We start from the raw sequence: 25,263 nt of genomic DNA on the forward strand, positions 1-25,263 counted from the left end.
GGTCCCTGCCCTCCCTGAGCTGACAGGCCAGTGGGGAAGACACCAGTAGACACATTTCTAATCACAACGTGTATTAAGTGCAGCAAGAAACACCAGTGAGGAGGGGGCAAGAACTGAGTGGCTGGTCAGGAGACTTCTGAGCAGGTGGCACTGGAGCTGAGATGAGGAATCGGCTGAGAAGAAAGGGGGTGAGAGGGATAGAGTGGGAATTCTAGGTAAAAGGAACCCCCGGGCGAGCCCTATGGGCCTCTGGCTTCCACCTGGGCCCTGGCTTCCTCATCTGCAAAATGGGGATGATAACAGAATCCTCTGGAGAGGGCGGTGAGGCTTGGCCGTAACAGCATGTGACACGAGCAAGGCCCAATGTGCCAAACACCGTCCGAGCCCGGGATGTGCCGCTCGCTTCCTCTCTGCAGACCCGAAAGGAAGCGTCTACTGTCACTGTTATCTTCAGGATGAGGAACCTGAGGCTCAGGAAAGAGAAGCCATTTTCCCAGTGTCACCCAGCTCATAGCCAGGAAGAAACAGAGCCGGATTCTGAACCGAGGCAAGCTGGCTTCAGAGCCCACCTGGTAACTCCTATGCACAGCTGGGGCAGCTGACAGGGAGCAGGGAGCCATGTTCCCTGCTGGAGGTGGGAGCGCGCCCAGCAGGCTGCAGGGCAGAGCTGCAAATTCCGGGCAGGCCAGGACTCGTCTCTCCTCTCCACCATCTGGCACATGGCAAGTACCCAATAAACATGTGAGGGATTTCTTCCTCCAAGCAATATTTATCCATGCTGCATGAGGAGCAGAGAGCGTGTTTAAAACAAAAGCCAGACCAAGGCACACCGCTGGGCGAAGCCCAGAGACATCAGCTGGGAAATCTGCTCCTGATCTCATCCCCACCTCCTCGTGGATCCAGGGGCTCCACCCCACTCCCTGGGCAGCTCCGTTCCCCACTGTCCTCAGCCACCAGGCCTCCCCACCCTAGGCCTCCCCATCCCAGGACCACCCCAGGGCCTCTGCAGCCCCAGGGCCTTTGGAGTCCTCTACTGGGTCCCCTCTGGCCTGACCATGTCTTCCCAGCACAGTGCCAACCTGCCTCATCAGGAGACCACACACCGAGACGACGCACTGCCAGCTGCGGGCAGGTGGTACTAGGTCAGGGCAGGTTACCCTTGTGACAACCGCTGCTTTCCTCTCTAGGGGCCAAGAAACCTCAGCCAGTGTGTCTGGCCATCCTTCTGGCCTCTCTGCTTCACTCTATCCATACATCAATGGCTTAGACAAGAAGATTCTTCTACATAGCTCGGCCAGTTGATAGTCTTGTCCAAAAAATGCTCTTTGAAGTTGTGCATTTTTCAGGATCTTGTGATTAATTGCCTATGCTACAAATTCTTGGAAATGAGTGCTTGTCTGGGGCCAAGTAAATATTCCTTCTGCTTCATTTCCTATGACTGGAGGTCCCTGTCCTTTCCCTGGTAGGGCTTTATCCTCCACTGCCTATTGCATCCCACCCCCACTGCCCACCCCCATGAGGCCAGGCAGAAGCAGCCGAAAGAGTCTGCAGCCTCCTGCCACAGGGCTGCCACTGCCCCCATGCTCATGCCAGCTCTGCCCCCGCTTCCCCCAGTACTGTGCACCTACCACATGGTCCATGCTTACAGTCATGACAGTCTTTGAGCTCCTTAAGGGATTACTTTACTTAATGCCTTACTTTAGTTAATGTCTTATTGAGTTATATTCCTATTTTATACAAGCCTCAGGTAAACTGAGGCTTGGAAAGGTTCAGTAACTTGGCCAAGGTCACAAGTGGGTTCCTGTTCTATGTGACTCCACTGAGGGGCTAAGGGCTGATTCCTGGATCCACGGGCACATGGGAGGAGTGCAGTAGGCTTCAGTCTAGAAGTGAGATGTGGGAAGATGGCTGCTGGATGTTGGAGGGGGGCTTTAAGGGACATCTAAGCACCCAGTGAGAAAGCATGTGGCAACAAAATAAGACACTTCCCTGGAGCGTCTCAAAGTTTCCCTCATTTCATGTTTCCCAAAGGGCTGGAGCTGAGGGAATCACGAACTGTCATCACCTGGCAGCTAGACAAAAGGACTAAGAAGCAGAGAGCCATAATCAGAGCCTGAGCATTGGGAAGGCTCCAGGCCCTGCTGGGTGTCCGTGTGATACAGGGGGTTAGGATTCCACAGTGTTTCCTGGTATAGACCCGTGTGCCACCTCACAGATCACTCAGCTACTCTAGGCCTTTGGTGCACTTCCCAGCATGTGGTGATCACTCCAGTCTCTGCTAATACCTTAGGGGTGTTCTGAGGCTTAGGTGGAATTTTACTGAGCACTATACTTTAAGCTCTTGTGAGGAAAGCCTTTACATGTATTAATTATTCTACTAGGTCTTTATTAAGATAATTATTGATCTGTCCAATCTGCCTCTATTATAATCTCTGGAGACCTGGCTATTTTCTCACTGTGTCACATCTCTAAACACCCCTACTTATGCTTCTAATCTTTCATGTCTGCACTTCCTCTCAAGGGTTTGCAGTTGAAAGATTTGGGTCTTGAGTTGCAGCTTCAGCATTCACCTGACTTGGGTGAGCCACCTCATCTCCAGCTCCTTATCTGTAAATGGGCTGAGTCTCCATCCCCAGGCTCACTGAACTGTGTGAGGCTCAGTGAGCTGAGGTTTGCAGACTCTGCAGGGTGTGGGTACATGACAGATTCATGCTGCTCTGATGCTTCATTTTTTTTCTGACAGTTCCTAGGTTCACCTCAGACCTTCTGATTTTATAAGAAGGAAATATACTATATATGCTCCAAGGATCCCTGGCACCTGTCGGGTACTGAGTAACTATTACCATTCCTCTAAAGATCTAACGATTAAGGGGAGAGACACATAAATATTCACATCCTGAACAATTGCCCCATCTGGGGTCCTCTCTTCCCCTGAGCAGGATTGTATGTATTTAATTACAGTGAATAACTGTATTTGCTTATAGAATTATTTATACCCAAAGCTATGGAAGATATAATAAAAATTAAAACCTATGCCATTAAAGCACCTCAAAAGCTGATTTTACTACCCCTATTTTCTTATGTATCCCTGGAGGCATCCTCCCCTCCCACTTCCCCCAGAGGCCCATCACCATACACTCTCCCAGGCAGGACACATCCCTGCCACCTCTGACAGGAGCTGACTCCCTGTCCAAGGCAACTGTCCCAGTCAGACTGGCCCAAACCACTTGTGAACAGGACCACCAGGAACAGAATGGGTGGGCAAGCAGAGACCTGTAGAGGATGGGGTGTGACAGCATCCTTATCCCCTCTAGGGCCCTAGAAGCCACAGGGTGAAAGTAGCAGGGGGCAGAGGGATCCCTTTTGCACAGTTGGGGAAACAGACCCATAGAGGGAAGGGATCTTCCCAAGGCCACCAACAGAGGTGGTGCAAGATCAGGGGGTGCAACTAGAGCACTATGAGCCCCCTGCTGGGTTTAGCCTGGAGAATCCTGGTGGCCTTTCACAGACCTTCAGGGCAGGCTTGAGGAAGTGGCTGTGGGAGAGAGCCTGTGACTGACACTGGCCGGGCTCTTTCCCAAAGTCATGTAGAGGGTAGAGAGGGTAGGAAGGTTTTTGTCAACCCCAGGGGGGGGTGTCTCTCAGCCTTTGGCAATCAAACTGGGACTCAGGCAGAGGGTGAGACTCAGTGTGCAAAGGCAGAAAGAGAGGCTGGGGACACCCAAGCCTCAAGAGGTCTTCAAAGCATCAGTCCCCTCCTACCCTGCCCAGCCTCCCCCACTGAGAGTTCAGAAAGGCACGTACCAGGATGTCCAGGCAGGCGGCCTTCAGCAGGGTGATTTGGTCCGCGATGGTCAAGCTGGTGAAGCCTGGCAGACGTTTAGCAAACTCTACGATCTTAATAATGCACTTGGTGGCCAGTTCACTGAATTTGTCCCAGAGCCCCAGGTCCAGTCGGACTCGATGGTCAGCACTGGAATTCTAAGAGGGAGAAAAAGCACTGTCAGAGGTAGTTTCTGGGAAGCCCAACAGAAGGCAGAGAATTCAACATGCTTCCTATTAATGCTCTGACCTTAGTTGTGACCAGAGAGCTTCCTGGTGGGATAGTTGAGTTTTTAGCTTAGATTCATCTTTTAAAAATGCTCAGTTTTATCTTTGGTCCACTGGATAATCAAGTAGCAGATGAGGGGACTTGCTCTTTATGCAATTATTCCAGCTAATAAATGAATGAATGAATGAATGAATGATATCATTTTATAACCCTGATGAATAAACAGCTTGAGGCACTGCCCTGCAGTGGTTGCTATTATCTTAAAAAGAGGCAACCTGTCATGTGAGTGTCCTGATGGAAACACACCATCACCTATGAAATGGTCAAATCAGAATCAGAGCGAGCCTCTAGATCAGACTGAAGGAAATCCAGGAGACAGAGGAACACAACAAATGACACCATGGGGGATGTGACTGTGAGCATCCAGATTCGGGGAGACCTCAGAAAACCAACTGAGCAGTTCCTTTTGTTCAACAGATACACTGCAAGGGGGGAGGGAAATGGACAGAGAAACCTACAGATTAAAAGCCACTCAACCCAGGTGCTCATTAGCCAATGAACGCTAACCTGTGACACAATCATGCAATGGAACACTCATCAGCAGGCACCAAGTAAACACTGGAACCTCCTGCCACGTGGATGGGCCACCAAAGCATTATGCCAAGGGGAAGAAGACACAAAAGCCTATATACAGGATGGCTCCACTTACAGGGTGTTCAGGTAACGTCAAAACTGCAGTGACAGAGAACCAATCAGTGGTTTCCAGGGGCTGGGGTGGGGACAGTGTGCCACGGAGGCACATGAGGGGACTTTTGGAAGTGACAGAAATGTCCTACGTCTTAACTGGGGTGGTGGTTACCTAACTATACTTCTGCCGAATTTATCAAACTTATCTTTAAAAAAGATAAGTTTTATATTATGTAAACTATACCCCAATAAATTTGACTTGGGGGAAAAAATTGGGTTTTAGGAGACTTATGAACCAATTCCTAGGTGTAGACCTTATCTGAATTTTGATTGGATTCAAATAAATAAAGAAATTGTGACATCCATACCAATATGGGAGATCAGAGCTATTAAGGTGTGTGAGATTTAACCTGGTTTCAGGAGGAATAATGACAGCCCTGCTGTTAAGCATGTTTGCCAGAGTTTCTATCACTTAGAACGCCTGTTAGAATATTTCCAGGCAAAATAAGGTGTTTGTAATTTACTTCCAAATTACTTGTGATGGTAAGAGTGTGGATGGACGATGAAACCTGGGCTGGCTGTGCAGTGATCACAGCGGTCATTGTTCTAGTCTCTCTGCTTTCCTATTACTCTATTTCTCCACTTTCCTATTTTAATAAAGTTATTACTATTAACTTTTCATAATAAAAATTAAAGATGAATAGTAGTGTCGATAAACAAGAGGAAAAACGAAATGCTTCAACGATGAAGTTCTACTCTCCCGCGGTCCTCAGCGACCCGGGCCGGCCGGGCTCCGCGCCCCGCGCAGCTGCTGCAGCCGCACAGGGCGCCCCTGGCCCTCTAGTCCCTCGGTGGCTCCCACGCAGGAACCCCAGACCCACGTTCCCGCACGATGCCTTGTCTTTTGATTGCCACAGAGGAAACTGAGGGGACTCCTTCCTCTCAAACGGCCACCTCCCGGCTGGGGTCCTCCGCTCGTACAGCTCTCCGCTCCACTTGGGGACCTTCCCCCCTGTTTCCAGAGGAGGTGCGGACCCCTGCAGGCAGCCCGGGGCAGGCGTGTAGCAGCGGAACAGCCCAGACGAGGGGCGGCGCCGGCTGCTGCCCGAGCCTCACCACGCGGGCCCCTGCCATGCGCCACACCGCACCTCGGCCGAGGCCCACAGCGCCCAGGGACAGGCGGCCGCGAGCTTCACTGTAGGGCGGGGGAAGCTCCCCTCAGAGAGGGGGTGACGTGCTGGGGGCGTGGGGCGGGGGCGGCGCCGGACGTGGATCCCAGCTCTGTCTGGCCTACCGAGCCCTAGCAGACCTGACAGGTGTGCTCCCCCAGGCAGTGCCCTTCCTTGTGCCTCAGTCTCCCCACCTGTGAAGAGGGGTCCATACGACCTGCCCTCAAGGACTGCCGGGAACATGAAGGTAGGATTCCAGAGGACAGGAAGCAAACCCTGGTGCCTGGTGTGGCCCCTTCCTCAGCACCCCCACCCCGCTCTCGGCGCTGCCTGCCTTCTCCGCCAGCCACAGGTGCAGAGGCAACATGGCCAGCGAAGTCCCCTTACTGGCCCCCCCACTGCTGCCTGACACAAGCCTCAACCTAGATTTCCTCGTGTAGTCAGTGAGGACCGCACTCCAATTTTTGGCCTTGTTTCCCTTCTGTACTGTCCAGAGCAGCATCTCCGGGGTGAATGGGGTTGCAGGCCATCCGGGGGATTCGCCTCCCGCTGTCCAGCCCCCGCAGTCCTTGGGTCCGCTCCTACCCTCCTTCCGCCCTGGGCTTTGGGTGGGGCTGCCTCCCTCCCTCCAGGGCTCCCTCCATCCCACTCTGGCCTGCCGGTCAGAGAGCCCCTCCTGCTGCCTGCAGGGACTGGTTCGGAAGAGGGCAGGTGACGCAGAGCAGGCCGCTGAAGCTCAGTTCTCAGAGTGTGGCTGGAACAGTTGGGGACGCGAAGCTCCCTGTGAGCGCGGGTTACACGGGGCTTTACCACCCGGTGGAGGCCTCCCTGAAAACGAGGCCAGCTCAGAGGAAAGCCGAGGTGCACGACGTGAGGGCAGGGGAAGAGCGGGCCAGCTCTGAAGGTGCTCGCTGCCGGGTCCACCACACCTGATCCACACGAGGGCTTAAAAAAAAAAAATCTAAGTTGATTTGAGTTTGGGTTCCTATAACCTGGGACAGGAAAAATTCCGACGAATGTGTGGTTATAGCCTAAGATGGTTTCGGTCTGGGAGTTTCAGATTCTGCCCAGAAGAACTGTCCACACTTAGAGAAGATGCCCCACCTCTGCTGCTACCATCCTGGTCTGAGCCACCATCACCTCCTGCGTGGATCCCCGCAACAGCCTCCTCACCAGCCTCCCTCACTCCGCCCTGGCCTCCTTACAGTCTAGTCACACCTAAGGAATAACGCAATCCTTTCAAAACACAAGTCAGAGCAAGTCACTGCTGCAGGAAACACCAGTGATTCCTCATCTGACGCAGACTGAAAGCCAAAGTCTTCTCAGTGGCCAGCAAGGCCCTCCCAGATCTGGCCGCTGCCGTCTGACCTCGTGAACTGCCACTCGCCCTCCTGCTCACTCCACCCCAGCGCCATGGGCCTCCTGGCTACCCCTGCACATGTGGGCATGCTCTGGCCTCGGGGTCTGCATTGGCGGCGCCCTCCACCTGGATTGCCCTTCTCCCAGATATCTGCAAGATGCACCCCCCACCTTCCTGCCTTCTGTGATTGAATGTCACCTTCTCTTGAGCCCTCCGTGCTTCCTAATTGAGATTATAGTACCCGCACCCCCCACCCTGCGGACACTCTCCCGCAGCCCTATCCTGCTGCCTTGTGTTTACAGCACTGTCTCTCTTGGCCTCTATTGTTTACTTCTTTATAGGGAGCTCTTGTCTCACCTTTCGCTGCTGCATCATCAGTGTCCAGAGCAGGGCCTGGCACAAGCATGGGCTCAATAAACATATGTTAAGTGAATCAACGAGTGAATGGAGTTCCCACAAGTCCTTGCTGGCTTAAAATGTGTCAGAACAGCTCACACTCGGAGGCCGAAGCTCTCCCGGGCTGTGGCTAGGCCTGCTCGCGAGGCCTCTGCTGCCTCCAGGGGCAGAAGGGAACCATCCAACAGAGGGCGAGGCTCCCCAGGCCGGGCGCTGAGGCCTCTAACAAACTACAGAGTTCTGTGAAGGGCACCATGCGCCCCAGACCAACAGCTTCAGCTCCCCACCTCAGTGGAAATCCACCCGCAGAGCCAAGAAAACTAGCTTTTTCTAATGTTGGTGAGAAAGCCCGAAGGAGGAGCTTGCATGGGAGGTGCCACAGGAGCCCTAGGAGAGGCGGACGCTAGTGCCGCCTGCCACAACACTCCTCGCAGAGAGTAGGCATGCAGCCTCGGATTTATTTATTCCTTCCTCAAGGACCTTGGTGGGATGCAGTACACTCGGGGGAGCTGAAGATCAAGATGTGCGGCCATTTGGGCTGTAATTAAATTTAATAGGCAGTTTATCCAGTTCGTAGGAAGATGACATGGAAGAGAGGGACAGAGAAGCGAGCTTACGGTGGGAAATCATTTTACAATAGAGTATCCATCTGGAAAAAAAGCCATCGCCACAAGCCAGCGAGTGTGAACGAAATCTTCATCAGCCCCGTATGAGGTTACTTTATCACGCTCTGGGCTGAGGGAGAGAAGCCTGTCTTACCTTCTATTAAAAATAATGCACAGCCGTCTTAATGGCATGTAAATCTAACTCACTATTATGCAAACTGAAGGGAAGAGGCAGTTAATAAAACACAAAATAACCTGGTGTTTTATTATACTGGTTGCTGAATTCATAGGCATGAGGTTTAAAATGGCTTGTATATTATCTCTGGGCTGCAGCAAATGGCTGTTTGGGTGGGCAGGAAGGCGTTCCAGGGGGAAGGGGGTAGGCAACAGGGCCCTCGCAGCTGAAGCCAAAACGGGAAGAGGCAGGCCTGCCGCAAACCCCTGCCCCCACCCCCAGCTGGACACCCCCCTGCAGGCCCACCTCCCACGGTGCTGCTGCATGCCTGCTCCCAAGGGGCCGCCACCTAGCCCACCTCGAGCAGGAAGGAACTCAACCCCATTATGAAACCCAGTTAAACTGCCATTTTTGTCTCATAAATGGATCCTTTTCTTCTGGTGGCCTGGTGCTCAGCCGCCAGGAACTGCTTTTATGACTGGACTTTCTTTCAGAACGAGACCCCAAGTGGAGGTGTCTTTAATTCCCACTTGTGGCTGCTCCTGGGCACTAGTGGAGCTTCATCAGGCCTGCCTGCTGCTCCTTTCTAGCCAAGAAGGAACCACAAAATCCTTCAAAGGAATAGAGTTAAGGGTCCCTGGGAATTTGGGCACATCCGCTAAGGTGACCTTCTTCCTGGGCTCAAGGTCTTTGCTTTTTGACCATTCCAAGAGGTTGATGCTGTTTTAAGTTCTGCCTGCAGAGTTCCCATCATCCACATTCTCCTTCTCCATTCTGTGTGTTTCTTACAGAACCTTCTTGGGCTTGCTGTGGCAGCACTGTTCTAAGAGCTTTGGGATGAGGTCCCTTCCATTCTCCCTACACCCTCTCTTGGTAGGTACCACCACCTTAATCCAACACGATGGCTGCCCTTGTACAAAGGGGGCATTCGGACAGAGAGACACATGCACAGAGGGAAGATGATATGAAGACACATGGGAACAAGATGACCACGGGCAGAGAGGGGAAGTAAAGCATCTACAAGCCAGGGACCGCCTAAAATTGACTTTGACATCAGAAACTAAGAGAAGCAAGGAAGGATTCTTCCCTAGAGCCATCCGAGAGGGCGTGTGGCTCTGCTGACACCTTGATTGTAGACTTCTGGCTCCCCGAACTGAGAGGCAATACATTTCTATTGCTTTAAGCCACCCAGTTTGTGGTCTTTGGTCATAGCAGCCCCAGGGAACTAATGCAGAAGATAGACAGTGAATGTGTGTGGGAAAATGAAAGAATGGTCTAGGCGATACGGCCAGGGCAGGTGTCTTTACTGGCAAGAAATAGGCTCCCAGAAGGTAAGAGCTGGTTCAAGGTCAGAAAACTGGGAGGGGGCACAGTGAGGATTAGAACCCAGGCCTCCTGACCCCCTGATCTTTTACCCCAGCAGGTGCATCTTCCCTGGGAGGCTGATCTCCTGAGTGTCAGTTTCTGATTCACTGGCTGATTCCAGGGCTAGTTCTCTAAAATGCAAGCCAAGTCCACAAATGGCCAGAACTGCTCATAATATCCTTTCTTTCTTAAAGCACTCGTCTCCTGGAAAGTCTTTTGCTTGTTTAATGATTCTGCTGGTGGTCATTTTTCTGAGTAGATTAAGAGCCCCTTAAATCTCCCTAGCTCAACTTCACGAGCCCCTCGGCGGGCAGCTTATGTCCCACCAAGTTCTGCAGGGTGATGAACAGCCCACGTGCGGCAGAGCCGTGGGACGCAGGAGCAAACACAGCCCCAAGCAGACAGCCCAGGCCCGGCCTTGCCAGCTGAACTGCCGCGATTTCCATCCCACTGCTTGGCTTCTCTGGACGCCGTGCCTGAGGCTCTAAAAAATGACAAGGCGTTCCTAGCAGGACCAAGAGCAGACCTGTCCACTTTGCACACCTCTGCCAGAAACTGTGCAAGGCCCTCTGATATATTTTTCTCATGAAACCTTCCCAGCAACCCCATGAGGTAGGCATTCAAATCCCATCATACAGGTGAGGGAACTGAGGCTCAAATGGCAATCCTAAGGTCTTGCAACCCCTAAGTGGCAGAGGCAAGATCTGAACCCGGGTCTATGAGGCCCTAGAGCCCAGGTGACAGAGTCACCGGAGTTCGACCGAAGGAAGCAGAGTAAACAGGTTACAGAGCTAGCATGTGACCTCTGGTTTGCCCCTTTATTCTCCTTTGGAGAGCTCATCTATAAAGAGCCACTCCCCTGCCTCCCATCTTTCCACGTGGAACACCCCCTCCCCGCCGCCACCTCCCCTTGGTTTGGAGTGGAGATCTCTGGTCAGAAATATTCCCCCAGAGGCTCGCTCAGAGCTTGCAGGTGAGCCCTGCCCAGGCCCGGCTGGGGAGGGTGGCCGGACGTTATGGTTCTGCCTCCCCCACCCATTCCTGCTGCCTCCTGGGGCCTGACCGTCTGCCCCACATCTGCCCTGATTAGGGAAGAAAAGGAAGTTCTCTTTCAGAGGTCTAGTTACCTTTTCAATTCCTCTCCTGCCCACTTATCCAAAGGCATCTGACAGGGATCCCAGTCTGGCAAAGGTGGTGGGAAGTTTCCCGGCAGTGGAAGCACCTGCCTATCTTCGAAAAGCTCTCGATAAAGATATGCTTGGCTCGGAACGCAGAGCTTACAGAGAGTGTGTTGTGGCTGCTGTTATTTACTTACATCTCCTGCTACTTCCAGAAAGGATTTGAAGTTGCTCACAGTAAAATCAGAGCTATCTGTGTGTACAGAGGGTAGAAATAAAGAGGAGAGTGGGTGAAAGACTGTATCAGAGCAGCTGGGATCCCACGGGCTGGCACAGTACATCTGGATAGAATTCAGGTGTCCGCAGGTAAGGCCCATCCTCTGGAGATCAAACTTGTATTTCCATTTTTCCCTGCTTGATCCAAAGAGGTGCAGAAAGTCCCTGCAAAGTGCTGAAGACTGTGTGCCCTACTGAGGACAGATGGTGCCTTGTCCCCAAAGAGGGATTAACAGGAAGGGGCCCTAGAGGCCCTCAGGGAGCCCTCTGTCTTGGGTCAGAAGCAGACTGAGACTAGGCTTTGAATGCAAGCCACTTATTTGGACAGAGACCCCAGGAATTCCTGGAGGGGGAGTAGGGATGGGGAAGGTGGCCAGGAAAGGTCACCCTGTGGGCATTTTCCTCCATCTTGTTGGGGGACTTTGGGAGACAGCTTAGAGAAGACCTAAGGGGTATCCTCCCCAGGAGCAAGGAAGCCCAGGCATTTACCGCCTGCTTCTAGTTGTTGCTGGGTGGGGGCTCTCCCGCGGTGTCAATGCCCACCCCACACTTGAGCCGTGAGCCTGGCAGCTCTGGCAGCCAGAGAAGCCTGAGGCCAGCCTCTTGCAGAGCTGCAGCCCGGACAGCTCCTGCCCCACCTCGGAAGGCTGGGCAGCAGCCTTGCGGCCTGGAAGCAGATGGAATCAGGCTATCTCAGGAGTAATGAGAAGCCATGAGAGGCTATCAGATTTCAGAGGGAGGCCTGGGGGACAGAAGGTGTAGAAGCCCCGTGGGGCTGGCCAGATGCTCTAGCTGGCTTTTGGGTGGGAAGGAGCTGTGTAGGCTAACGGGGGATTGCTGCGAAGGCGCTCTCTGGCCCCAGGTCCTGGGGGAAGACAAGTCACAGCAGGGTGTGTGTTCTAGGAAGGGAGCAGCCGTACTGTGTCTGCCTTCCCTCCTCCAGACTAGAGCAGGCATAATTTCACCTGGTTGGCAGGCGAGTCAGGGCCTCACTCGATCCCCCACCTGGGGAAGACCAGGGGATGCCTGACGTGTAGAAAATGATCCCAGGGATTGTTTTATGTCTCTCACCTCAGGACCTGGCTCAAAAGTTTCCCTTTCCAGGAGGCCCTCCTTACTTTGATTGTTCTCTTACTGTGTCTTTTCTGGAGCTTGACTGCTTCCTGGGTAATAGCCCCCTCCTAACAAGATGCCCAAAGGCTCCTGTTTCCACTTCATCTTGTGAACCACCCTCTTGATGCATTCTGTATATGGTGTGGTGGTGAGAAGGGCTATCCCTGGGGTCAGACTGTTCACGAAGAAGTCGCACTCATTGGTTATGAGACAAGGGGAGAGTTCTCAGCCCCTCCACACCTCCCTTTACACATCTGTAACATGGGGACAATAATATCCTACTTCAGTTTACTCATCTGCAATATGGAGGCAACAATACCCACATCACAGAGTCCTTGTAAAGAGGAAAAGAATTAATACATTGAGAGCACATGGTCCCTGGTACACAGTCAATGCTCAATAAATATCAGCTGTAATGGTAACGATGCCAACACAGATACCTGATCACAAACTGTTGATTTCTCTCCATTCTTTACAGGCTAGCACACAAATACTTCAGTTGGCATTTGAGACTCTGCCAGGCCTCTTGGTTCTCCGGTCCCACGCTCCCTCAGCATCCCACCACCCCGGAGCACCTGCTCTCTTCTCCTCTTGTCCTTTCCCACAGCAGGCTCAGCTCATTTTCCTATTTCTTTGGCCGCTCACTTAATACTTAGCCCAATCCAGTGCCTGGAACACAATTCACACTCAATCACTATTTCTCTAAGGAACACACAAAGTGCTCCCTGGAACCACTTAGTAATCATTTTGCTTCTCGTTGGTGCAAGATAAGCCAGGCATGGCACCAGGTCCTGGAGATCAGGACCAGTGAATGGGACTGTCACACCACTGCCGTACAGATATTTCTAGGGCCCTTCACAGAAGGTTTTCATGAACTGCTTCATTTCATCTTCCTAACCATTTTTTGTTATCCCCATTTTAAAGATGGGAAAAATGAGGCTGAGAGAAGTTAAGTAACTTGCACACTGTCACATGGCTGACTGGTGGTTGAGAAGGATTTAAACCACAGTCTTCTGGTTCTACTGTCCTTGGTCTTGACATGGCATTAACCCCTGGCACCTCTCGGTTCCTGGGCCTGCTTCACCTCCTGGGTTAACACAAGAGCTCCCTTATGGTGTCAGGCTTGGGCTGCTGTGTCTGCTCTGGACGAGGATGGCACTGCCCGGGCTCAAGGGCGGCTCATCCACTGAGTCAAGAGCCTTTCTGGGCCTGGCAGAGTTGGTCACAGCCTCACAAATCGGTGGGTGAGGTGTGCCTGTGTCTGGGGATCACCCAGACCCCTAGGGTCAGGAAGAAGAAAGGAAAGACACTTGTCCTGGGCTGTCCAGGGTCGTGCTGCTCAAAGTGTGGCTCATGCTGCTGAGAGCATGGTCTGCCGACCAGCAGCCTCACACCCCCTGGGAACCTGTTACAAATGCCCCACCCCGAGCGGCTGCACCAGAACCTGCATCTTCGCAAGCTGGCCAGGCGCTTCAGCCCAGTGAGGTTTGGCAAGTGCTGTCCGCAGCTCTTCCTGTTTCCTGACTCGGTCTTTGGTTTGGCCAGGGGTCCGGGCTACCGCCAGTGTCCGCCCTTCACACTCCATGCTACCTCTGTGCAGCCTCAGCACCCATGCTCACCTGAGAAGCTGCCCCAGCATGCCCCAGGCCCGAGCTCCTGGCAGAACCCCTGGGCCTGCTCCCGGCCACCCTTCCCGTTTGGCACATCGAGCTGTGGCACCAGCATCCAAATGCAAGGCTGAGCGCGCTCCACGGGCTGCCTCACGGCCCTTCTCTCCCTGGCATCACCGGCCCGCCTTCCATCTGCGTGCCCTTTCCCACTGTGCTCTTCCTGGCACACTAGCCACTAATGCCACCAATGCTGCAAGATTTGGATTTTTAAAAATGTGTTTACTAGCATCTTGGGCAAGCAACCTAAGACAGTTACAGAAGCCAGAACAAAATGCTAGTTACCTTCACTCACTCACTCATCCACCAAATGTCTGTTGAGTGCCCATTACATGCCAAGCACTGGGAACAGACTCCAATGAACACAATACATGCAAAAACTACCTTAAAAAATTGAGAGGACCTCACAGCATTTCCATGCGCACACCCACACCAGCCAACAGGTGCCTCTACCTTTTGTTCCCACTTTCTCTACCTCTCTGTATCTCTTTATTTCTAACCTCAGTGAAAGCCACTCCTAGCAGACCTCTAGGAGCAGAAGGGGGCCACTCCCTCCCCAGGGCAGGGTCATGCCTGTGCTATTCCAGGCCCAGGCTTAGGGGTTTTACACGCCCCCTCTTGGAAGCCAGACCCCTGACCCGGAGTCTTGGCTGGATCTGACAGCTGGGTGCATGTTTCTAAAGATTAAGCCCTGCCCCTCTGGGTGCCCCCGGCTCTGTATGGTGTCCATCAGGCACCAACCCCCTGTTCTACCTCAGGGCAGTGGCCTTATGGGGATTGTGTCACCAAGGGCCCCACGCACGGCCTGGCATATACATGATTGATCTGTGTTTCTTGAGTGAATGTGTATATGTGAGTTGGTAGAAATGCCATCCTACTTGGGGACTGTCCAAAGATGCCACACAGAGGGAGGTGACCACAGAGCCGTCCTACTCAGCCGCACACCTGGGTGGCCATCCCTGTCAGGTTCAGGGTCGGGGGAGAGAGAGCAAGGGCGAGCATGCACATAGGACTGCGCCCATCCTCCCAGCAGCCCGGCGGCAAGCGGCTCTCACCGTGGTGTACTTGCCCAGCTGGCAGAGCGAGGGGAAGGTTTCCTGGTGGGCTTTGCGGATCTTCTCTGTGAGATCGTCCATCTCTGCTGTCATCTCATAGCTCTCCGTGCATTCTTGCTTCGAAGGCTCCTTCTTTTTCTTGTTTCTGTCATTCCTAACAGCTGGAAATGAGAGAGAAGGCACATCAGGATTCACCAACGGCCGCCCGCACCACCTGGGCCAGGAGGTCCCATGCCCCTGTGACTCCGTGACCTGTGTCCTTGAGTTCCAACGCCCCTGTACCCCCATACCCCTGTGCCACCTTGTGCTCGCCAGACACCTGGCAGAGGATCAGTGGGAAAAGGTGCCATAAACATGCCTCCCAAGCAGAGCATGCGGTCTGTCTGTGTGCACCGGCTGGCCAGGTCTTACCGAGAGTTCAGACTCACCCTTTAAAAGCCCAAGTGCTGCAGTGTTTGGAGAGAACTCTCTCTGTGGATGGATCCCTTGAAGAGAGGGTTTCCCAAGGGCCTTTCTTCCAGTCCCAGAAGGGACAGCTGGAGAGGCATTACACGGGAGCCCCTTTTGCCGGGAGACATACCCCTGAGCCAAGCCCCCGGGCCCATAACCAGGGCTTCCCAGAGCAGCCCTCTGGCTTGCTGTTTGCCTTTTAATTTTCTGAATGCACTGACTGGCACTTCTGAAGAAATTCATCTTAAAGGTAATGAGATTATGGATTTTGCTTTTCTGCTTCCTAAACTGTGTTATTCGTGCCATCTTTGTTACTTTTAAATATCTTTGCAAATAACAAATCTCGCATTACAACCCGTTGGTCTGGAATACCACCCATTGGTTTGTCCACTTCAGCCACATCCTGTCTGGCCCACTGGGCCTCAGCAGGCGTGTCCCTGTCCCGGCACATCCCCCTGGCTCCCTCTCCCCACACAGGCCTCTCAGGTGACTTCCAATCTGAGTGTAACCCAAAGCTCTGGCCTCTGGCTAGGATCCCCTGGAGAAGGAAACTGAGACCCAAGGAGGTAACAGGGAAACCCAGCCCAGGGGACCCCCTCTGGGAGTCGGCATTCCCTGGGGACCTACGGGTGGCCAGGCCAGACACAGCCTGGCTCTGCACCCTGCCAGCGTGACCTGGGACACAACCCAACAGCCCTAAGGAAGGCTGGCCAGGCTCGCCTTGGCAGGGGCACCCAGCACGGCCAGCTGAGAACTGGCAGCTCCCTGGGCCCACACTGTGAGGCTCCCGAGGCCGTGCTTCAGGCAGCAGCTGAGGGCAGAGTGACAGGCGGGCCCTGGGAGAGTGGAAAAGGTGGGAGGGGAGAGGTGGGAATGGAAGTGGGGGAAGAGGACACGAACAGTCCTGAAAAACCTCGGCGTGTGTGGAAGCTGCCCACCCACAGCCTCACCAGCGAGCAGAGTACTGGGACTGCAGCCACATAACCCCCTTATCGGGCAGCAATTTTAAACCCATTTCACAGATGAAGACATTTGTACCTCAGAGAGGCTAAGGAATGCTTCCACAGCTGACATGCTCTTTCTTCACCTGAGGATCCCCTCCCTCCAGGATCTGAAATGATACTGTTCTTTGGCTCTAAATATTTCCAGATTGAGAATGAGGGGACAAAGCCTGTGTTAGGTTCCTCAGCCTCAAATGTATTCTCTTCCAGGGCAGAGTGGCCTCATGCCCAGGCCTTTCCCGGCAGGTGCAGGGCGCAGGTGAGGCAGCCCGGTCTGAGGCGGGGATGGGGGTGGCTTTGGCCTGAAGACAGCATGTGAGCACCACAGGCTCTCAGTGGAGGTTATCAGACCCCCTTTCCCCTGGGCCCTGCCTCAGACCCTCTTTCAAAGTCACCCTCTTTGCAGCTAATGCCAAAGTCATATCTAAGCAACAAGGGCCCCTCCAAAACACAGCCCTGAGGAAAACAGTGGCAGTGCCTCAAAACGCTAAACACAGAGTTACCAGATGACCCAGCACCCCTACTCCTAGTACCCAAAAGAACAGAAAATGTATGTTCTGTAAAATGTGTACCCAAGTGTTCACGGTGGCCTCACTTAAAATAGCCAAAAAGTGGGAACAGCACAAATGTCCATCCCCCGATGAATGGATGAACAAAATGCGGTCTATTCACACAATGGGATATTACTGGCTGTAAAAACAGTAAGTCTGATGCTTGTGACAACAGGGAGGAACCTTGAGGACATCATGCTAGTCACAAAGGGCCACATATTAAACAATTCTATTTATGTGAGATGCTCAGAACAAGCGAATTCGTACATAGAACACTGATCAGTGGTTGCCTATGGTGGGTAGGTTGGGAAATAGGAGGTGACTGTTCACGGATATGGGGTTTCTTTTTGAGATGAAAACGCTCTCGAATTATATGGTGGTAATGGTGGTACAACCTTGTGAATCTATGACAAACCACTGAAATGCACACTTTACAAGGATGAATTTTATACTGTGAACTACATCATAAAACAACAAGAACAACAGAAAAGCCCCAGATCCCTGGAGGCCAAGGGTCGCTGAATGCTAGGAACCACTCCAACAGGACCCGGCAGGCAGGCAGCACCAGGGACCACTCACCATAGCAGTGGCAGTGCCATCACCTCCTGTCTGTGTAGCATCTGAGCACTGCAGCTCATCAACTCCACAGGGAGTTGGGCGAGGTGGGCACTATAACTCCTTATCTACACTCTGCTTGGAAGCAGCCGAGTCAGGATTTCAGTGGAATACACAGGAAAGCAGAGAGAAGAGCCACACACAGAATCCCCTGCCATCCCAGCCCTGGGCTGGTCTGAGACCCGCACCTGGACTCCAAGTATCCTGCTTTGCGTCCCCCACACCTCCAGGCCCCCTGCAAAACTACCTGGAACACTCAGATGAGCATACACAGCTCCAGAGGGCTGCCTGGGAGGGTGAGGGGTGGGGGCATTCTGTGAGTTGCCACCATCGAGCATCTACACCATGCCAGAGGGTGAGAGGTGAGGGCAGGTGGCAAGGGGCCCTTAGTGAATGGCAGCTGGGCACCAAGTGGGCGGCACCTGGCCAGGCTGTGCAGTGACAGTTCCCACCTTTTACAAAATGACAGCCACAGAGCCAGGGCCCCATCTTCTGTGGTTGGGGCCTAGACTTGGAGCACTCTTAGCAGCTGGCCAGCTGCCAGGGGACCAGTGTGTCAGTTCCTGCTCCCTTCCAGACTGTTCCTGCCCTCTCCAAGCAAAGTGCCTGACCTCAGAATGTCTTCATGACTAGAAGGCTCCTGAGGCTACTGGAAACTCCTCTGCAATTGCAAAATGCAGTAATCCCTCGTGATAACGCTCCAATTATGTAAAGGTTCCTAAATTGATGGACAACTTTTCTAAACATGTGGCTTTAGCAGCTGCTTCGCTCAAAGGTTTTAAACCACTGTAGAATGCAGGCACAGTATCTGGGCCTGGCATTGGGCAGCTGCCAGGAATCACCAGAATCACAGAGAGGATGCTGGGCCTCGGACACCAGGCCCAGGGACGGCACCTCTGCCCAGCCTTGGGGCTCATGGTCAGCAGCTGCTGGCGGGGGCAGGAGCTCACCCTTGTGTGGCACCAGTGTGAGGCAGGGGGACACTGGTACTGCAGGAACCTGGCTGGAGCACCAGGGCCACGGCTGCCCTCCCACAGGAGCTGGCCCCTCCCTGTGCCATCTTGGGTTGGTGACAGCACCCTTGGCGATGGGCAGGTGGTGTGCGAGGTGCAGAGAGCGAGTCTGCTGTAAAGGCTGGTGCAGGCTGGTCCCTTGGGAAGAATTTAAGATCCTGCCCTTGGAGAGTGGTGGCCCTGAATGCCAAGGACTTGTAGGCATTATTGTGGGGCCCGTGGCTGTAAGCAGGAGGAATGCTTTTAGAGAAGCCATCTCATTGTGGCACCAAATGGTCTTATTTGTTCCTTCATTGTTCTGTCCATTCATTCACTCATTGAACAAATATTTTTTGAGAATCACCTATGTGCCTTCTATGGTGGGGAATGAAAGGGTGAGTCCCCCAAATGGTTCCTGCTGCATGTAGCTCACTGCTGCTGGGAGACAGACATCAGCCACATAAGAGTGATAGGAAGGATGTCGGCTTCACTATAACCGGATGTACTGTGACTGACACTGGATGCTATTCACTGTAACACGGAAAGTGTTCATGTCTACTACCACAGCACCTCTGGGCACTCGTGGAAGCCTCCACTCATTAGGTCATCCAATCCTGACAACAGCCTGATAAGTACATTATGCCCATTTTGCAGATGAGAAAATTCAGGCACAGAAAGGTAAGTAGGTTGCCCAAGGTCATGGATCCTGTCAGTCATGTGGATCTGAACTCAGAACACCTGGCTCCAGGGTCCTCACCCTTAACCTCTGGGTTCTGCTGCGTCCATTGAACATGCAACTCCACCATGTGGTTAAGGGCCTTGAGGGATGCTGTGTGGGTCTCACTGTGTGTGTGTGTGTGTGTGTGTGTGTGTGTGTGTGTGTGTGTGTGTGTGTGTGTGTGTGTGTGTAGGGGTGGGGCTGATGCGGGTCACACTGTGTGTGTGTGTGTGTGTGTGTGTGTGTGTGTGTGTGTGTGTGTGTGTGTGTGTGTAGGGGTGGGGCTGATGCGGGGAAGGAGAGAATAAGCTGACGGGCAGGAGGGGCCAGTGGGTGGGGGTCCAGGATTTTCTTCTCTGCAAGTCTGGGCTGGGCAGCTGGTGCTCAGCCCCAAAGGCTGCCCGTGATGTTTGATGGTTGGTCTCTTCTTTCACTCTGATGACACCCAGCTGGCACAGGCCCAATACACCTATGATGGACCTGGGGTTGGACAAAGTGCCTTCAGGCCCAGTGAGTGCCTAGGAAGGCCCAGGAGGCGGGGATGGGGCCCCCATTGCCCCCTCAGAGTCCCAGCTCCCCCAAGGAAGTGGGGCAGTTAGAATTCCACACACTCTCTCCTCCCAGTCTGGGAATATCTGGAAGGCAAGGCCACATTTTATTCATCTCTGTGTGCCCAGGGCTTACTCCAGCATGCAGCCCACAGTGGGGGCTCAAAAACTGTTTCGTGAAAGAGGAGGTGAGTGTGGGATGAGATGTGGCTATCTGTGAGTGCCTTTGCCCACCTGTACCTCTTCCTTCCAACAACACATTTTGTTCTCATCTCAGGGCCTGGGGGGGACTCACTAGCTGCTCTGTGCCTACAGCGGGGGCCCAGAGGCTGACACGGCAGGTGGGGCATCCAGAGGGTTAGGTGTGATTTACACACCTGGTAGAACCCCACACAAAGTCTGCAAAGCACTTCCTGGACGAAAGGTGCTCCATAAACATCAAGTGTTCTCCTTGCGAGAGCTAAGCGCTACAAATCAGATCTGGTGGCATAAAAGTAACATATTTATGACCCACTATCATACTGCAAATGAAATGAATGTAATAAAAGTGTCACTTATACAAATACCTCTGATGTACGGATCTCAACCTATGAATATGAAAACAGACACCCAAGCACTTTTATTTGAATGTCTAATCATGGAAATAAATGAAGCCATGTTCATTTTAATGTGTGTACTTGTGCATGTATCTGGAATACTGATTCCACGTGCACAATAAAAAGTAATGCAGGAAAGGGGCAAAAGATGGGGATTTCACTTGGATTCAGGAAGAGACGAAAATTTTTCACTAAAAATTCCTTCATGTCAAGAAGGAAAACAGGAAAATGCCATCGATGGTATTTTTATCCATCAAGTTCTCTATACCGAATTTAGAAAAGGAAGCCTAATGATCTATTCACTCTTGTCTGAATATTAAAGTCTGGAATTTGTTTATCTTGACTTTTGCTAACTGAAGAATAGTACGAGTTTGGCCTGGGTTGGTGATTAGAACTATGTGGTGGCCATGAGTGGGAAGGCCTGTAACTAATATAACCATACACTTGAAAGAAAAATACAAAAACACCATTTAATCTTCATTTAAAAATAATTTCCTGAACTGATTATATAAATGAACTAACCATGGGTTTGAAAGCAGGTGGATCTATGACTAACAGAGACATTACTTGCCCATAATTTCAGGATTTAGGGGTTGGTGTTCAAGCAGTTTACATAGCCAGGACACTATAAAGTTGGGTGGAGTTGGGATGAATACTCCCTCAAGATCAGGACCTTCTGGAAGGTGAGATATGTCTTTCTCCTAACACACCACCTGCCATGTAAGCTGCTATAGTAGAAACTTTAAGAAATACACAAAGAAAAGAGGTTAGTGAGTGAAGCTACAGATAAGGTTTCTCTGCCACTAAGTGATATATGTCTCCTGGAAGAGGCTGAATGCAGCGCACCCGCGGCTCTCTGTTAAATGCACGCAGGCCCATGATTGCACAGCTGTTTTAATGTACAAAGGCCTGTGATTGGATGGCTGTTTAATGCACACAGGCCTGTGATTGGATGGCTGTTTCATGCACAAAGGTGCATGATTGGATGACTCCCGGCAACATACGTGCAGACTTCAAAGGCACACACGTGACCTCAATCAGGCTCGGAGTTCTGGATGACCCGGCATCGCTCACAGTGCCAGGGACTAGGCAGGCAGCATATTTAGCATTTTTACATAATATTAAATATGCAGGAGAAATAGTCTGGCCATAGCATGAGAATTTAACGATGACCTACCAGCCCAGCTCAGCATCATAATGTTATTCAAAGCAGTTAACTGAAAACTCCTGAAATATCAGGATGTACAAATGCCAAATACTTCTTTCAGTCAAGTGGTATAGTACACTAATAAACCTTCAAAATAATTTTAAACACATTTTCCTTTCACTGGTTGCTTTTAGTTTGTAGATTTTACCTTTCTCAAGTGGACAGTGATCCCTTTGTTTTATAATTCCAAATACTCTTTCCCTCCCTTGTTGGGGCTGGTGTGGGCAGCCCTGCTGTGCCCGAGTTCATTTTTGGGCAGGCCCAGTCGGGTGGCCATCCTTGCAAGGCAAGAGAGTTGGAGTTCTGAGGCTCTGTTATAGGTGACAAATCCTTTTCTTTGGATAAGAGTTTTGTATGAACTACAGGAAGTATCCTGAGTTCAGAGGCGAGGGAAAATTAAACATTCTTGCACGCCTGTGTAAAAGCAGGAGCTTGCAAATGAGAAGAAGTTGCTCACTGCCTCTGAGATACGCCTCGCTTCCTACTCTGTTGGACTTCTTTGCACATTCCCTCCTCAGCAATGGCTCATATCAGTAAAGACTTTCTCTAAATTCTGTTCACAGGCGGGTGTGTCCTTGGCTTTGTGTTTGTGGCAGTTATCCAAGAGATGGGCACTGAGATGAAGGCTTGAAACTGAATGCTAAAAAATGGCTAGTTGACACAGTGAGGCTGGCCCTTGGCTTTTTGATCAAGAGTAAACTTGCACACTTACTGAGTTATCAAGTCAACTTTTTCTAAAGCCTCTGGTTTAGAAAAGGAGAGTTCAGTGTCCACTTCCATAAGCCATTTGCAGAAAGCTCTTTGTTACATCAGGCTGAAGTTCACTCTGCTGAAGCCATCCTTGTGTATCTGAAAGGCCATTTGGTGGGTCTTTTTAACTTTTTTGTAAAACTGCAGATAGCCCAGATTCAGGAAGAAATAGTATTAAAATAAGGAACCATATTTTAGGATAAAATGAGCAGAGATACAGGCACACCCCTCTGTATTTCGTTCTTGGAGTAGACACGGACCGCCTTTTAAAGAAGTATCTGACTCGGGGGGTGGGGGCTCAAAGGAAATTTCTCAGCAGTGGACTTTTCCAGATAAACCTGTATCCTGCTGTGTCATACAGATTCTTCACAGCAAGTTACAGCCTTTCAAATATTAAACAGCAGTCTCTATCATGAGGAATCCTAATGGACAAATTTTCACTCCTACAGTCCTCCAAACTCAATTAATTTTCAGAAAATGAATTGCAGTTCTTGATGTTCTTATATTTTCCCTCTTAAAACATTTTTAACAATACAGATGAGGTACTGTACTTAGCAAGGAAAAGGTTCTGAGAAGCAGCTTCAGTGAGTTCCCCCCCCCCCCCGGGGAGGATGACCCCTTGGCAAATGCTGCAGAAATGGAGCAAGAGGAATGGGGTGCCTGGAAAGGGGTCCATGCTTGTGTGGTGGCTTGAATGCAAAGGGGACCTGAACCTTCTTTGTCTTCCTAGACTCAGGCTCTTTGCATTGTGATTTTGCAACTCCTCCCATCAAGAGGTGGAGACCATCCCTCAGCCCTTGTACCTGGGCTGGCCTGGGACCCGCTTTAACCGGAGAATGCAGTGGTAATCACGCGAAGGAATGACTCATTATTTTTTTTCTTGCCTTAACCAGTGGATAAAGGCAACATTGATTCAGGTATATGCCATGGGGTAAAAGCATGTGGCACATGCTACTGTTACATAAACCCACTCTTTACACAGACCGTATCAGTTAGCTATTGCTGTATAATAAGCCACCCCAAAGCTCAGTGGCTGGAACATAAGCATTTATCATTACTTAGGAAATGATGGATCAGCTAGGTGATACTTTGGGGTTCACTGGGCTCTCTCTGAGTCTGTGGTCAGCTGCAGATTGGGTAAGCAACTCTGCTGATCTTGTTTGTGTGCCCTCTCAGGTTCAGGGGCAGGCTGGTTCTAGAATGATCTAGCATGGTCTCAGCTGGGCTAACTGGGCTCTTCTCCATATGGTCCCTCCTTTTTCATCAGGCTAGCCCAGGCTTATTCATACACAGTGGTAAGGTTCCAAGAGGGGCTAGCAGAAGCATACAACATCTCTTGATGTCTAGGGTTGGAAATGGCACAACCTTTAACTCAAGGTTCAAGATCCTGTACACACCTGTTATAACATACAGAAATTATGGAATTATTCCCCATGGGTCTTAAATAACATGAGAGGGAAGGATACTGGGGTGAACTTCCAAAGGCCTGCATTTTAGACTATCATTTACTAACTGTGCAAACTCAGTATAGTCTCTTCATGCCTTTGAGACTCAGTTTTCTCATCTTAAAAATGGAGATTTTTTTTTCCATCATTCACAGGATTCCTATATATATTTAGATATATAAATGCAACACAGTGCAATATGTATTAAAATCTGGGAACCCTATCCCCAATTTCTTACTAACCAAACATTTTTTGAGTCCTGCAGCTACTGAAGCTATGGAGTCTAATAAAACATGGTTTCTTCCTCGATAAATGAAATGGACATGATATATAATATAGATGATAAGGGTTTAGTATACATGGAATGCTTTGAAATGTGAATGCTAAGGCACCAGTAGAGGAAGGAAAGTAGAAAGAAGGAAGGAGGAGGGCAATGAACGAATAAGGGGAAGGAAGGAGAAAATGAGGAGAGAGCAAATCATTTTTATCCAAGGCAAGTCCATTACTCCAGCCTGGGACCATGTAACTGGAAATTAAGATGGAGAGGAAGCATAGGAAAACTGGACAGTTTCTAAACTTTCAGCAGGTTCCTCTCTTATGGCAGGACTTTTCATGTGCACTTGGCTTTAGTAAAGAGTAGGACATGTTCACCTCCTCAGGGTCCATCTTTTTCAGATACTGCTGGACACACGTGCGGAACTCTGCTGAGCCACATGTGTCTACGAGGTGTCCAAGGAGAGTCAGACAAGTGGTCTGCAAATTTGCCCAATGTTTGCCAAATACTCTATTAGGATATTAATGTAGAAAGGTTCTTGCATACTGTCAGATTAATTTTAGAAACCCAATCATCAGAGAAATGGTCTGCCTATGAATGTGTGGGTCGTTTGCACTACGTATTTAATTTAAGTGAAAAAGCCTCACTTTACGGCATTTAAATGGTTTATGCCAGCCTGTGTACCCCTGAGTGATTCTCACTTGGGTCCTTGGAGCACTAAGGGTTCTAAGGGTTTTCAGAATCCCTAAGTATATTGTTTAGCATAGTTTTTGTTCCAAATACATTCTATTCATTTTAATTTTTAGAGAATTGGCAATGCATATATGAGATATATACTGGCCCACTATAGGATATTAGTCAATTAACCATAACTCCCTTTCTTACTAATTATGGATAAACTTAGTTACTTTCAGTGTTGTTGAAGGCTGGCTCAGATCTCAAAGTTATCTTAAAAGGTGTTCTTCCAACGGGTGGGGGTTGTAAGAACAATCTGAACTGAAGTCTTTCAATTGCAAGTTCCTTTTCATCCATCCACCTGTCCATCCTTTCTTCTATCCATTTGTCCATTCATTCAGCTG

The 25,263-nt window shown here is 50.9% G+C and overlaps 1 protein-coding gene across 7 annotated transcripts in view; it reads right to left on the reverse strand.

Annotated features, from left to right (window-relative positions):
- Nucleotides 1–25,263, reverse strand: part of RARB (retinoic acid receptor beta) — a 708,617-nt gene that overhangs the window by 10,549 nt on the left and 672,805 nt on the right. For all 7 annotated transcript variants that reach the window (XM_036886166.2, XM_036886169.2, XM_036886171.2 and 4 more), the window contains 2 exons: nt 15,038–15,198; nt 3,805–3,981 (listed from right to left, as the gene is read on the reverse strand). In XM_036886166.2, the coding sequence (XP_036742061.1) occupies nt 3,805–3,981; nt 15,038–15,198 (338 nt within the window). The remainder of the gene's footprint in view (nt 1–3,804; nt 3,982–15,037; nt 15,199–25,263) is intronic.

Source organism: Manis pentadactyla, chromosome 14 (genome assembly GCF_030020395.1).
Source record: "Manis pentadactyla isolate mManPen7 chromosome 14, mManPen7.hap1, whole genome shotgun sequence".
Lineage (NCBI taxonomy): Eukaryota > Metazoa > Chordata > Mammalia > Pholidota > Manidae > Manis > Manis pentadactyla.